This window comes from Hibiscus syriacus, unplaced genomic scaffold (assembly GCF_006381635.1).
Source record: "Hibiscus syriacus cultivar Baekdansim isolate YM2019G1 unplaced genomic scaffold, ASM638163v2 tig00111402_pilon, whole genome shotgun sequence".
Taxonomy (NCBI): domain Eukaryota; kingdom Viridiplantae; phylum Streptophyta; class Magnoliopsida; order Malvales; family Malvaceae; genus Hibiscus; species Hibiscus syriacus.
The window spans coordinates 4001887-4018446 of record NW_024063082.1 but is presented as its reverse complement, the minus strand read 5'-3'; the positions used below and the strand labels follow the sequence as shown (position 1 = coordinate 4018446).

General features: G+C 33.4%; 1 protein-coding gene across 1 annotated transcript; it reads left to right on the top strand.

Moving 5' to 3' along the window:
- Positions 1–11425: 11425 nt before the first annotated feature.
- LOC120161646 (tocopherol O-methyltransferase, chloroplastic-like) lies at positions 11426–15222 on the top strand. Its single transcript, XM_039171859.1, has 6 exons — positions 11426–12009; positions 13767–13936; positions 14113–14217; positions 14451–14654; positions 14764–14866; positions 14942–15222. Exons 1-6 carry the CDS (start codon positions 11640–11642, stop codon positions 15046–15048), a joined length of 1059 nt encoding a protein of 352 aa, XP_039027790.1. The 5' UTR covers positions 11426–11639; the 3' UTR covers positions 15049–15222.
- The last annotated feature ends 1338 nt before the right edge of the window (positions 15223–16560 follow it).

Below are 16560 nucleotides of genomic sequence, written 5' to 3'. Positions count from 1 at the left end.
CTAACTTATTTTACTAATATATGAGGGATTCGTGATTAAAGGTTTGTAGTGTAATTTTTATTTTATATCCAAAATTAATATTATTGGTTATACTAATATTTTATTTTTATGTTTTTATATAAATTTTAAATAAATAATAAAATTACAATTTATATAAAGTTGTTTATCATTACATCAATAATCATTGTTAATAAAATTCTATATAATATTATTTTTATATATTTTTTATTTTCATTTGTATATACACCGATGAACTCATCTCACCACCTTCTATCATGATATAGATTTTCTTATAATTTCCATAACACTTATAAAATTAGACATATTTCATGCTAGTGTAACACATTTTATCTTCTTTAAGATTAGAATTGATGTTATCTCCTTACTTATTGTTTATTTGGATATCTTATTAGTATATCATTATCTTATACGCTCAAATTGATTCTTTTATATTAATAGAGATACTCGTTGTCATAATCATTTTTTTAAAAATAATTATGACTCTCGTAATCACCAAAAACAAATCATGATTGATATAATAAATTTATTTGTCAATATAAAATTATTTTTATATACATTTTATGTTAATATTAATGGTGAGTTAATATGATTAGTGTTTCTTATAATTTTATTATAATTTATCTTTATTCAATAAAATTGACTATTATTATTAGTTAAAATCATAATAAATCTAGACTTAAATCATAACAAATACGAAGACCATCTGTATAAAAATAAGACGAAAAGTCACATACAATTTATATAATATGAGTCTCGAATTTAGAGGCTTAATAACTTAACTTAATAAACAATTTGTAAAAATATTTTTTAGTTCTCTCCGAATATGATTTTTGTTTACTCTAAATTGAGGTAATCAGACCCTCACTTAAACTTTTTGTTGATAACAAAATATATTTTTTTGTCAGGATGGGGTTATTAATAGCTTGTGACCATATACAGCTCTAAATCAGCTGGTAAAGTTGAAATAAATAACATATTATTCGTTAATAATAGTAATTAGTTTATTAAACAGAAAATAAAATAAAAGTGTAAGGAAAGCCTATAAAAATTATAGATTAATTATATTAATATAATTTTTTAATATCATCAAAATATATAAATTAGTCATTAAGAATAAAATAAAATTATATCAAAAAGTTAAAAACTCGATCATCAATTTAATTTTTTTATGTTTTTAATTTCTTGTTGAGGACAATTGGGATTAAAAAAAGGTTTGTGAAAGGGATAGTACATGGTCCGGAAATATGTAATTTAAAAATCAAGATCATAAAATTAAAACAAAGTCAGTCCTCAAAATAAAAATATATATTAAATATAAAAACAAATAAGCTTAGTTGATATTAGTAATATTGTTCAAGTGATTAGTTTCACAATAAAACAAAGTAGGAAATTAGATATGGCAATTTATGCAAACATGTTGGTTACATTAATAGTGTAACAATAATTACAACATAAATTATTAAATAGGATTTATATTTTATGGGCTTAAAATACAAAATGACTCTTGAACTTAGCAAGTGTGATGAAATTAGTCATTAAACATGATAAATTTAATTAACTTAATCTTTAAATTTGACAAATTTGATTACATTGACTCCTAAATTTGATAATTTATTATAAAGATTCTAGGTATAATGTCAAAATTAGCCTCCTAATGTTTATACGAGTGGTCACTTTAGTCTTTATTCTTTTTTGGAGCATTTTAGTCTCTAACGTTTCAATTGTTCAAAATGATCTCCATTGCACAAAATATGTTAGTTGACTAACAATCAACGCATATTATTAACGTGAATTCACATATGTGTTTAATAGCTGACGTGATTCGTGTGATGTCATCGCATTTCACATTAAATGACATAACACATCATATTATTACATTGGGTGATGTGTTATATGTCATGTCATCTTCTTAGTTAACGTGAAACATGTCACATTATAATATTTGATGATGAGACACTTGTCACATTATCACCTTAAATGACTTATCATATGTTATGTCATCGCCTTAAGTGATGTGATATATCTCATATCATCGCCTTAAGTGATATGATATATATCATATCATCGCCTTAAGTGATATGAACATGTCACGCCATCATCACATGTAATGTGATACATTAACAATTTAACATGTATATAAAAATGTCATGTCAATTACATGCATTGATCATTTGTCAACTAATAGTTTCCATCTAACATAAATGAATTGGACAAGAAATTAAAATATTGAAGATTAAAATACTCTTGAAAAAGAATTAATTAATACTAAAATAATCATTCAAACAAATATTAGAAGGTTGTTTTTGATATTATACCAAATATTAGAAGGCTATTTTTGATATTATATCAAATATTTATGTAACCCCCTAGACCGGTCTGTAAGTTAGACTCAAACCTAAGTGGTCATATGTCCCATTCAGTTTTTTTTAAAACAACTTATAAAACATTACAGGTAATACTAAACAAAATATCGATAATACAAATATATCCAAAACGATAGAGTAATACATGTCACCAAACACAACTGAAAAACATATAGAGATATACGTTAGTACAAAATAAGTAGTTGATTTCCCATGATGCCAAATCTGCTAGCTTACGGTCTGTTGTTATCTGAAAAAGGTAAAAACTATAAAATGAGATAAAAAGCCCAGTGTGCCTCTTACAGTGTATAACACATACATAACAAAATAATTCAGATAAGATAAAACAATTTATCAAATATATTTTAATAATATGCACACTACCCCCATCCAATCACCAAAATGTGTAGGTTCACCTGAACCGTACACCACCTATACACCAATAAGGCTTAACCTGTGCACAAAGCAGAGAAGCCTAGAAAAACTGTAAGGTTTATCATTGCACATAGCAAAGGGACCTGGGGAACTGTAAGGCTTACCCTTGCACACAGCAAAGGGACCTGGTAAACTGTAATGCTTACCTTTGCACACAACAAAGGGACCTGGTAATACTTCCTTCAATTGTACCCCCAATGAAAAAAATAAACATGTATGCATTGGACTAAAAACGATAAATCAGTTATTAAATAAACCTTATTCAAAATACCGAATATTTCCTCATAAAATATATTATATTCTCATAATATAAATCAGTTCAGATATATAGTTTAAAACTGTAAGATAACACTTTCAGGAAACACACCTGTAACAGTCTGAGAAATCAGATAGGGAAGCCTACTAATGGGTCTGTCGATCACGCTCTGCTGCAGCGCTAGATCATACGAATTGGAAAATTCCATATTGGAATCCTAATATATAAATAATCTTAATCTTTATTTAAATAATATACGGAAACCTACGGGTAATTCTTGTAGTACGCGGTTCGGGCTGATCTGACGAACGGACAATTCCGGACCTAAGTGATCCTCGCTCAAGTGAAACACCAGTACATTCATAAAATATTTTACTGAATCAATTCCTTAACCAAATCTCAAATAAATAATCAAAATACTAAAATACTAAGCCTTTTAAAGGTTCACATGCTCGATTCGGAGATTTCGGGGTCAGAATTTGGCAAAACAGACTTCAGAATCAGATTCAGGACGTCGAAACACATAAAATATGACTTTCCAAAAATTTGAATTCTTGATCAAAATCAAAGTCATTGGGTTTGACTGACGATTTGAAGACTTTCGGGTTCGAGTTTGGTAAAACGAACCCCAAAAACGGATTCGAAACATCAAAAAATGTTGGGATAGATATTCTCGAAAAAGATTAACGGCTGGTCAAAGCCGGTAAAAGTTATGGTCAAAGTGGTCAACCATTTTAAGAAATTAACATTTTTTTAACATTACGAAAATAGCACCATTGTGAAATTAATTACCAAAATAACATCATTTTCAAAATAATTACTAAAATATCACTATTTTAAAAAATTTTACAAAATTATCTCTTTTTTAAAAAAAATTACAAAATAGAACTCTTTTCAAAATAATTACCAGAATAGCACCATTTCTCAAATAATTACCAAAATGTCACTCGGTCAACGGGTCGAGTCGGGTCAAAATCGATCAAACCGATCATTTTGAGCTTCCCCACGCGCAGTGGGATTGTTTCTGGCAGCGAAAAATTCACGAGAAAAATTTCTAAAATTATTTTGAGCGATTTCGAGATACTTACAAAGCTTGGTTCAAATTTTTGAACGGCGAAGAGCTCGATTTCAACAAATCATAAACTTTGACCGCTTCACCTCCACACGCGCCGCCGTCGCCAAAGAAAAAGAGGACACCGGTGGACTCGGAACGGCACAAGGAACACGATGGTACGAGAGGTGTCGAAAACGAAGCAACGATCGGCGATAAATTTAGGATTTTCTAGGCGGTTGTGCTAAAAAAAAGGTCGAGGCTTTGACTTGAAATTCACAACGTTTGGTAGAGTTTCACCTCAATTAATTTAAGGGAATTGTTCCTGACTCGATAACGAACACGATGGTGGTTTCAAAACGAAGATCGAAATTCGGACGGCGTCGGGATCGTTGTCGGAAGTTGACGTTGGGGGAAGGAAATTTAGGAGCAATTGGTTTCTGATTTTTCAGAAACCAATTGCCGTATATAATACCAAACCTTACAAACTTTTCTTGGGTAAATTCAGGGCTTGGTCCCTGAATTTTTTTAACTCTAAAATAAGCTACATGTTTTAAAATCTTTCAATTTAGTCCCCAAAATTTATCAATTTTCATAATTAAAAACTCAAATTTCAATTAAATATTTTTTTCAAATTTTTAGGTTGTTACGATTCTCCCTCTCTACAAGAAATTTCGTCCTCGAAATTTACCTTATGAAAATAGATACGGAAATTGAACCTCCATTGACTCCAATGTCTCCCAAGTAGCTTCTGAGGGGCTACGATTACTCCATTGAACTTTGACCATTGGAATACGCCTATTCCGAAGAACTCGCCCATCCCACTCTAAAACATGAACATGCTCCTCCTCATATGACAGATCAGGTCTTAGCTCTACCTCATCAACTTGAATGATGTGATTTGGATCTGGACGGTATCGCCTCAACATAGACACATGAAAAACATCATGAATACGACTAAGCTGGGGAGGCAACTCAAGCTGATAAGCAACAAGTCCAACTTTCTTCAAAATACGATACGACCCAATAAATCGCGGACTCAGTTTACCCTTACGTCCAAATCTCAATACTTTCTTCCATAAAGATACTTTGAGAAAAACTTGATCTCTAACCTCAAACTCGATATCCTTACGTCGCTTATCTGCATATGATTTCTGCCTATCAAATGTCTCTTTCATGCGATCACGGATCAATCTGACCGTATCTTCAGTCTCTCGAACCAAATCTGGACCCAAAATTTTTCTATCATGTAACTGTCCAACATATAGGAGTACAACATCTACGTCCATACAGAACCTCGTAAGGAGCCATGCGAATACTCGCCTGACAACTATTATTGTAAGAAAACTCAGCTAATGGCAAGAAATCTTCCCAACTACCACGGAAATCAATCACACAACCCCATAACATATCTTCCAACACCTGAATAACTCGCTCAGACTGTCCATCAGTCTGAGGATGAAAAGTTGTATTGAAATTCAAACGAGTACCCAGAGCCTCGTGCAAAGCTTTCCAGATCTTGGAAGTGAATCTCAGATCTCGATCAGATATGATAGACAACGGAACACCATGAAGTCTAACGATCTCAGAAATATACAGCTTAGCTAGTTTGTCCAGAGAATAATTAACCCGAATAGGGATAAAGTGCGTTGACTTGGTGAGTCGATCAACAATCACCCAGATAGAATCCTTTTTGGAATGAGTCAGAGGAAGACCAGTAATGAAGTCCATCATAATGCGCTCCCATTTCCACTCAGAAATATTAATTGACTGTAACAATCCAGATGGATGTTGGTGCTCTGCCTTAACCTGCTGACAAGTCAAACACCTCGCCACAAAATCTGAAATATTTTTTTCATACCAGTCCAAAAGTAGCGTTCTTTCAGATTATTGTACATTTTTCCCCGTCATGATGCATAGCATAAGGACTACTATGAGCCCCCTGAAGAATAACCCGTCTTAACTCATCATTTTTAGGGACGTAATAACGACCGTGAAAACACAAAATACCATCCTGATCTACAGTATACTCCGAACTCGATCCCTACTTAACTTGTTCAATAATGGGAAGAAATGAGCTATCAAGGAGCTGTTTGGCCTTAATCTCCTCGACCAAAGTAGGTTTAACTTGTAACTCTGCTAACAGACTGCTATCATCAAATAAACTCAATTTGGCGAATAAGGCTCTGAGATCTGATATCGCCTTACAGCTCAAGGTGTCTGCCACTACATTAGCCTTCCCTGGATGATATTCTATCTCGAAATCATAGTCCTTTAGAAGTTCCAACAAGCGACGCTGTCTCAAATTCAATTCTTTCTGGGTAAGCAGATACTTCAGACTCTTATAATCAGTATAGATATAACACTTTTCTCCGTAGAGATATTGTCTCCAGATCTTTAAAGCAAAAACCACGACAGCTAACTCCAGATCGTGAGTATGATAGTTACGCTCGTGCGACTTTAATTGACGCGACACATAAGCGACAACCTTCCCATCTTGCATCAAAACACATCCTAATCCAGAGTGAGAAGCATCACTGTAGACAGAAAAAACTTTCCCTGATTCAGGCTGAATCAACACTGGGGCTTGAGTTAGAACAGTTTTCAGTTTCTCAAAGCTAGCTTGTTGGTCTTCAGACCAGACAAATGGAACATCTTTCCTCAATAGTTTTGTCAGAGGAGCTGCAATAAGGGAGAACCCCTCTACGAAACGACGGTAGTAACCAGCTAAGCCCAAGAAACTACGGATCTCAGAAATGTTCCTAGGTTGCTTCCAGTTCAAAATAGCCTCCACTTTGCTTGGATTTACCCGAATACCATCAGCAGAAACGATATATCCAAGAAAAGTCACTTCGCTGAGCCATAATTCACACTTGCTCAACTTAGCGTATTGCTTATTCTCTCTTAGAGTCTGTAGAACAATCCTTAGATTCTCCTCATGTTCTGCCTCACTTCTAGAATACACCAGTATATCATCAATGAATACAACTACAAACTAGTCCAAATAAGGTCAAAACACCCTATGCATCAGATCTATAAAAGCAGCAGGGGCATTTTTTAACCCGAATGACATCACTAAAAACTAATAATGCCCATACCGAGTACGGAAAACAGTCTTTAGAATATCCGAGTCTTTCACTTTGAGTTGATAATAAACCAGACCTCAAGTCTATTTTTGAAAAGATAGAAGCCCCTCAAAATTGGTCAAATAGATAATCGATCCTGGGCAGAGGATATTTGTTTTTAACCGTGAGCTTGTTCAGTTTCCTATAATCAATACAGAGTCTCAATGTCCTATCTTTCTTCTTTACAAAGAGAACTGGGGCTCCCTACGGTGATACACTGGGTCGGATAAATCCCCTGTCCAACAACTCCTGGAGTTGGACTTTCAGTTCTTTAAGCTCTTTTAGTGTCATACGATAAGGAGCCATTGAAACCGGAGTAGAATCAGAATATACTTCAATCTCAAACTCGACTTCTCTATCTGGAGGTAATCCAGGTAACTCCCCGGGAAAAACATCGGGAAATTCTTTGACAATCTGGATGCCTTCAATATCAGATTGAGAACTCCTAGTATCCAATATATAAGCAAGAAACGCCTCGGAACCTTTCCTGATCATCTTCTCAGCTACCAAAGCAGACACAACATTCGTCAGAAATCCACGGCGTTCTCCGATCATTACAATCTTTCGATTATCTGGGGTTTTCAGAACAGCTCTCTTGGTCTCAAAATCAATATTTACTCGATGTTTGCCCAACCAATCTACGCCGAGAATCAAATCAAACTCTTCCAAAGGTAACTCCATTAGGTCAGCCAGAAAAATCTCCTCATTGATCTCTATAAGGCATTCTCTAAAAATATGATCTAACATGATGGACTTGCCTAAGGGACTTTGAACTATCACCGAATGCTTAGTATTCTCAACAGGAATATTTAGACCCTCGAAAACGGAATGCGATACATAGGAATTGGTATAGCCACTATCAAACAATGCAAAGTAGGGAACTGAATGAATAGTAACAATACCTGCAGTCACATTGGGCCTATCACGATCTTGTCGAAGTCTGCAGTATAAACCAATGCAGGTTGTTTGGTCTCATATCTGATTGGACCCCTACTCTGAGATGATCGGCCTATATTAGCCGATCCAGGCGCTCTCTCCTAAGTACGACCCCCTGTTGGAGTCTGAACTGCACTATGAGAACTAGCGGGAGCCCGAGCTGGCGTCTGAACTGAACGATCTCACTCTGGACAGTCTTTCATGAAATGGTCACCGGAACCACATCTAAAGCATGTCCCCAATTTCAGCCTGCACTTACCATAATGACATCTTCCACAGTGCACACATGTCGGTATAGGTTGCAACCCAGAAGATCCACCATGTCTAGAAGGATGTACGACTGAAGAACCGGATGCCACAGGCCTGACACTTGCACCACCTCTCTGAAAGGATTCACCCCTGCCTTTCTTGTTGGGGTGTGCAAAAGAAACTACAAAACCATAAGGCCTCCTGAATCGGGTTTGAGTTCGATCACTATCTCTCTTGTGCTCCATACCCAAACGCTCTATTTTCTCAGCATTCTTGGCTATCTCAACCAATGCATCAAATTCCTCTCTCAGTGGGTAGTGACTCGACTCCTGATCTCATACCTGAGTCCATTCTCAAACCTCAAGCATCGATCTGTCTCAGTGTCCACAAGTCCAGGAGCATAACGACTCAATCGGATGAACTCAACCTCGTAGTCCATAACAGACATGCTACCCTGCTCCATATTCTGAAATTCCTGACGTCGTTCCTGCAGGTATCTCTCCCCGATGTAGCGACTCCGGAAGCGCGTCTTGAAAAGATCCCATGTTAACTGGTTTCTCGAAATACTACCAGAAATTGATTGCCACCATCTGAAGCTCTCTTTATTCAACATAGTTAGGGCCCCCTTCAACTTCTGTTCAATTCTGAGGTCCATCTCATCCATAATCCTCTATGTACCCTCTAGCCAATACTCAGCGTCTGTCGGGGGTCTACCAGTAATACCCTCGAATGGGACTACACCAGCAGCGACCAAAGAGTTTGAAATCTCAACTGTAGTCATATTATTAGGGGCTCTGGCAGCTCTCTGAAACATGCAGAATATAGCTCTATTAAGGGCATCTTCATTTATGTCAGTATCATCATCTCCAGTGACGGGAGGATCTCTCACAGGAGAAAACTGATCATCATGAGAAAGGGTAGGATCTACTTCCGAAACAGGAGGATCACGTGGAGACATCGGATCATCTATCGTAACAGAAGGTCGAGTGACTCGTCCTCGACCACGACCACGTTCTGTTCTACGAGCTCTAGCAGCAGCACTCATTGTTGGATCTATAAGGCTCTACAGAAAGAATTCAAAACATATGTCAGATTAGCATCAGGGATCTCGAGAAAACTTTAAATCATATAATATGGTGACATTTTTTTCTTCTTCAAAATTTCTTAAAAATCCAAAGCGTAGGACCCATATACAGTCCGAGTGTTTAAAACAGAAAGCTCTGATACCACCAAATGTAACCCCCTAGACCCGGTCTGTAAGTTAGACTCAAACCTAAGTGGTCACATATCCCATTCAGAGATTTTTTTAAACAACTTATAAAACATTAAGGTAATACTAAACAAAATATCGATAATACAAATATATCCAAAACGATAGAGTAATACATGTCACCAAACACAACTGAAAAACATATAGAGATATACGTTCGTACAAAATAAGTAGTTGATTTCCCCTAATGCCAAATCTGCTAGCTTACAGTCTATTGTTATCTTAAAAAGGTAAAAAACTATAAAATGAGCTAAAAAGCCCAGTGTGCCCCTTACAGTGTATAACACATACATAATAAAATAATTCATATAAGATAAAACAATTTATCTAATATATTTTAATAATATGCACAATACCCCCATCCAATCATCAAAATGTGTAGGTTCACCTGAACCGTACACCACCTATACACCAGTAAGGCTTAACTTGTGCACAAAGCAGAGGAGCCTAAGAAAACTGTAAGGTTTATCCTTGCACACAGCAAAGGGACCTGAGAAACTGTAAGGTTTACCCTTGCACACAGCAAAGGGACCTGGTAAACTGTAATGCTGGACCTGGTAATACTTCCTTCAATTGTACCCCCAATAAAAATAAATAAACATATATGCATTGGAGTAAAAACGGTAATTAATCCATTAAATATGAAAATGTTCCATATTTAGAAATCATGTACAAAAATACTATAACTATAAACCATATAAAAATTATACGGTAAATCAGACATTAAATAAACCTTATTCAAAATACCGGATATTTCCTCATAAAATATATTATATTCTCATAATATAAACCAGTTCAGATATATAGTTTTCTAAGTAAAGCGTCTTTGCCACGTATGCATAAGATGAATCCTGTAAAATATATTTTATATAAATGGACGAGATTTTGGTAAATATTGATAAATGAGTGTTATTATAGTAAATAACAATTTTTAAGTGATTTTTGGATTTTATTACCGAACACAACTCCAACTGCCACCCTCCTTAGTAATGGCAGAGGTGCAACACCAACCCAGCCAACAACGGCACAGCCGTCATATTCGTATACATTGACACCATAAGCGCTTCCATTAAAGACTCCAAGTCGAGACAAGTTTCAAAACATGTGCAAAACACCACCACAACCTCGAAAGAAGCTTTTAGACCACCGCTCGTGAAAACCGACCAATACCATCAAACCAAAGGGACTGACTAGTCACTCGAATGGCTTGCGGTGTATAATCGTATATAATTTTATAATCATTAATGAATCAAATGATATATTATTAAAAGTTAATTTAAATTAATTAATATGTACATATTTCAGTAGTCAAAAGAATTATTGATATTTTTAAAAGTTCGAAAATCAAAGATTATAAGAGTGATTGAATGTTCATTATCAAATAATTGAGAGTATTTATAACAAATGTTACTTTATAATCACCTTAACTTAATAAAAAAATAACTAATATATAGTAATTTATAAAAAAAATACACGTTATAGTGTATCACATATTAATTTTTATCTAAAATAATATTTTTTAACATAACTTATTTTAAAAGTTTTGTGGACACAAACACATATAAAAGCTAAATAATCGGTATGTAATTAGTAAAGGATTGAGTTATTAACGATCACATATCGTCTACGGTAAGTATTGTAACCCATACGGTAATTTCGGACTTCTAATAAAGTGAGGTAATCTATACAGAGTATAAGCATTCCCACTAGGCACAACCGTCACTGCAATTTCACCACACGCTTCTACTTTCCTTTCCATTTTCCTTCCTGCAGTGAATTCTCTGTTTTTATCGACTACGACGCCGGGCGGCCCTTTCCTTCCCCACCGCTCTTCATTTTTTATTTTTACTCTTTCACTACTCCGGCCACAACTATAACCGAGCCAAACCAAAACGAGGACTGAATCACTGAAAAAAAGACAAACTCTAAATTAATGGCTTCTGCTCTGCAAACACTCTCTTGCTTGCTCTGCACGCGCCAGCTGTCATCTCCGCCACGTCCTTCAATTTCATTCCCTTCTTCTTCCTCGTGCTACTCCCGCACCTCTCAATCTAACGGAAGCTTCATGTCCGCTGGTATCAAGGCGTCGTCTTCTGCGTCGTCGGCCACCACGGACGACGCCCGTGAGTTGAAGGATGGGATAGCGGAGTTTTACGACGAGTCGAGTGGGCTTTGGGAAGACATATGGGGTGAGCATATGCACCACGGGTTTTACGACCCGGATTTCGATGTTTCGGGTTCGGATCATCGCGCCGCTCAGATTCGAATGATCGAGGAATCGCTCCGTTTCGCTGGAATATCGGGTTCGTTTTCTCTTTGCGTATTCCTTTTTAATCCACGTGTCCATTTTCTGTTCAAAGATTGCTTTTGTTGTTGAAGTTTGACGTTATTTGGTGAAAAACGACAGTGTCAACGTCCGGAGTTACTTATTCAAAAGGATTTCAATAACAACGAATTTAGCACTTGCCTAACAAAATTAGGTCTTACAAATAGACTCGAAATTTGTTTGTTCATAAAAGTAATTAATTATAAGTTCCCGGTAATATTTTCTAAAAGTAGTTTTAGTTTAAAAAATTTGTTTTAATTATAAAATCAATATTAAACAGGTAACAAATTACGTAGTAATGGTAGTTTCAAATCAATTGTAAAAAATTAGAATTTTTAACCTTTTTATTTTTAACTTTATGTTTGGAAATAATTTATATTTACATTTTATTTTAATAATTTAATATTAACATCTTTAAAAAATAATTTATTACTTAATAATTTATTTTAAGTACTTAAAAGTAAATAAAATTCATGATTTATATATTAAATATTAATAGTGAGTTATTATAATATATTTTTATTACAATTATATTTTTGTTTGTTTGTATTTTTTATTTTTTAATTTACAACATAATATCTATAATAGATCTTTTATTTTTTTAAACTCATTTTTTAACAATAATTTCAAACATTTAAATTTTAAATTGTACTATTAAATAACATTTTTACAAGTCATTTCTCAAAAACTATACCAAATTGGCCCTAAATGAAACACAAAATAATTGGAATATTTATATTTTTTAATGAGTAAAATTATATAAATTTAATTAGTATTTAAATTATTTTAATAATTAATATATATATATATATGTTTCTTGAATTATTTTTATAAATACTTTCATTCTAATAATTACAAAAAGTTGTTCATTTGTACCTATAAAAACAACTTTGTAATAACTATTTACCCCCCAAGAAAACTGATTATGCAAACTTGAGGTAAGTGTCATTAACTTTATAAAAAATTATTAAAAAACTAATTTGAAATAATTAGAGGTGTAAATGAATTGAATTCAATCAAATAAAGTTGTATTTGTGTTCATTTGTTTATTTTTGGAAGTGTTTATGTTCGATATTGTTCATTTAAATTTTTAATATTATATTCATATTTATTTATTTATTTTTGGAAGTGTTCGTGTTCTTTTATTTATTGTTAATTCGTTTAACATTCATGAACATGTTCTTTTATATGTTTCGTTTAACGTTCGTGAACATATTCAATTATATGTCTCATAAATGGTGAAATTAAACAACTAGTCTTTTAGTTCCTCAGACTTCACAGTTTGAACTCTAAAGTTCACTCGTTGTTAGTCCTTATCTTCGCCAATATTTAAAAGGTGAAAAGTAAAAGGAAAGAGAGAATCAGATAAACGAGCTTGTTCATGAACATAAACGAACCGAGCACACATTTTCTCGTGTTAGTTCGTTTATTAAATGAATATAAAAATTTTGTTCATACTCATTTATTTAGCTTAATAAAGGAACAATTCATTGAATGCTCTTTTTATATGCACCCCTAGATATAATAAAAAAAATGTGGAATTTTTAAAATGATATTGTATCATGTTTTATTATGGAAACTACACAAATAAGTTATCTTCATTAAAATGAAACCAAATTCGATTAAATGATCCAATTAATTCGAATATAAAAAAGGTAACTAATTTGATTTTCGTTCCAGTTTTTATAACCTTACTTCTATCAACTGACTTTCTGCTTGAGATTTGATTTTCAGAGGACCAGGGAAAGAAGCCAAAAAGAATAGTTGATGTTGGGTGTGGGATAGGAGGCAGTTCTAGATATCTAGCCAAGAAGTATGGAGCACAATGCCAAGGCATTACTTTGAGCCCTGTTCAAGCTGATAGAGCTAATGCCCTTGCTAGAGCTCAAGGACTAGCAGACAAGGTATATTTCAATCCTTTATCTATCATCATCATAAATTGAAGACTGTAGTAAAACTTTTATTTTTTTAAAATGATCATATTGAACACGACGTCATTACTCAATCACTTATCGAAATGATCTTGGATTCAACCGATCAGATGTCTTACTGGATTTTCTAAACATTGTATAATTAGCAGGTTTCCTTTGGAGTTGCAGATGCCTTGAACCAACCATTCTCCGATGGGCAGTTTGATCTAGTTTGGTCTATGGAAAGCGGAGAACACATGCCTGATAAAGCTAAGGTTTGTTGTTTCACATTTTGTTCTAATCCTTCTGAGTTTTGACTCGTTGAGCCAAACAAATATTTGGATTCGATTGAGTATCGGATATAGATATATTCCCGTTCAAATACGTGGTGAACATATGGAATCAAAATAACAAAATATAAAACTAATATATCTATGATTGAATTTTCTTACAATGTCGTCTTATAATTGATTATGCTTTCGTTTACAAATTCCCAATGAACTGCCAGTTTGTTAATGAGTTGGTGCGAGTGGCAGCTCCCGGAGGCACAATTATAATAGTGACATGGTGCCATAGGGATCTTGGTCCATCTGAAGAGTCTTTGCAGCCATGGGAGAAAAATCTTCTAAAAAGAATATGTGATGCTTACTATTTACCGGAGTGGTGCTCTGCTTCTGATTATGTGAAATTATTTCACTCCCATTCTTTCCAGGTATTTTACTTTCTCGAATTTGCTATGAAGTTCATATCATTTGCATAACTTTATCTCCTTCGCCAACTTTTATCGTAACCGTGTTTAAGAATATGTATGATTTTTGCAGGATATAAAGACTGACGATTGGTCTGAACATGTTGCCCCATTCTGGCCGGCGGTGATACGCTCCGCATTGACATGGAAGGGCTTCACATCGCTACTACGCAGCGGTAACTATAAAATTTCGAGATGGAAAAACCTTTGTGGTTGCTGATTTTCCTTCTTGTTGATTTTGTGTTGAATAGGATTAAAAACCATAAAAGGCGCGTTGGTGATGCCGTTGATGATCGAAGGTTACCAGAAGGGGGTGATCAAGTTCGCCATCATTACTTGCCGGAAACCACCTCAGTAATTCCTGGATTCTGATGGACTCTAAATCTTGATAGATGCTGGAGACTGAATAAATATGCTATCGATGGGTTGCATAGTCACTCATTATTATACTGTTGCGTTAATTGTTTTTAACTCATAATTTCTTGAATGACTCTGGATTCGTATTTATTTTCAATCTTTTAACTTTTGTCAATTTAATTTAATGAAAACATGTTTTTTAATGACGAAAGGGAGGGCCTACTCGAGATTAAATTTAATATTTAATGTCAATTAGGATTAAAATGATGTTTTTTTTATTAGTATATCTGATTTTAATAAATTCAGACATCTTAATATGTTATTCACTATAAATTGTGTTCTTTTTATAAGGGGAGGGAAAAAGAATTACCCCGGATTGAATTCAAGATCTAATGTAGATATTCATAACTAAAACAGTGCCCCTTATCAACATATGAACTTGATTAATCACAACGATAAATAACTAAAATCAAAGTATAAATAAAAATATGATATTCATAAATATTAGAAATTTTGCATTACTCAATTGTCAAATAAGTATTAGATGTAGTAGTAAAATATATTTTTAAAAAATTAAATTTGAACCTTAAAACGATATTATTAGATAACAACAGATCTCGAATATGAGCATATAAAAAATTAACAGTTTTTTTTTTTGTTGTATCACCGACTACTTGTCATATAACATTATCATATTGTATGACTTTAGCACTTGTAAGGTGGATATATATATTTTAAGGTGTAAATTATTATGTATAGAGTATTTAAAATAGTAATTATTTTTAAACATATTTTAATTCATAATTAATTTATAGCCTTTTATATGTTACAACAGTAATAGTGTCTACTGTCTATGGACCAAGCTATTTTTCGTCTCAAGGGTTCTCACTTTCTCATAATTTTTTTATAATAAATAATATCAGATTTTTCTATTCCTAGTATTAATTACACTTTATTTTCGTTAAACTGATATCTTAACTCCGTCTCTTATAGTATCTACCGAATTAATGCTTAAACGATATAGGAGGAACATACTTCAACATTGTAAAACTTGACACTGATATTAAGTTTTTGATTTATATATTAAATATGTCCTTGTGATTAGATCAAAAAATTAAATGAATATATGGTTTAAATCATGGACTAAATAATTTTTTATATAAAAAATTATGATTATACGAGATCAATTATTGAGATTATTATAATGTAGTATTTGTTTAAGACATTTCTTAATTATTGTCAATGCACACACCTTACATGTATAACTACTTGAACTCGAGATCTTAAACGATAACAACACTCTTTCTAATTATTGAGGCCACTAAATAAGTTCATTCATATTATGAATCACAAATTATTAAAATACTATAATTTAGTTAAAAAAATTATTTCTTTGTTCAATCATGTTTACGTGGATAGAAAAATAATTTGTAAAGAAATATAATAAATTAACATTTCGTTTTTACATTAATGGATAAAACTAAAAAACTTTGTACTAAAGGGGGTGTGTGTG

Excerpts from the sequence above, each read along its gene's own strand:
- LOC120161646 (XM_039171859.1), top strand. The coding sequence starts at position 11,640 with ATGGCTTCTGCTCTGCAAACACTCTCTTGCTTGCTCTGCACGCGCCAG. Across the intron at positions 12,010-13,766 it reads CCGTTTCGCTGGAATATCGG|AGGACCAGGGAAAGAAGCCA; the intron begins GTTCGTTTTCTC and ends TTTGATTTTCAG. Across the intron at positions 14,867-14,941 it reads CACATCGCTACTACGCAGCG|GATTAAAAACCATAAAAGGC; the intron begins GTAACTATAAAA and ends TGTGTTGAATAG.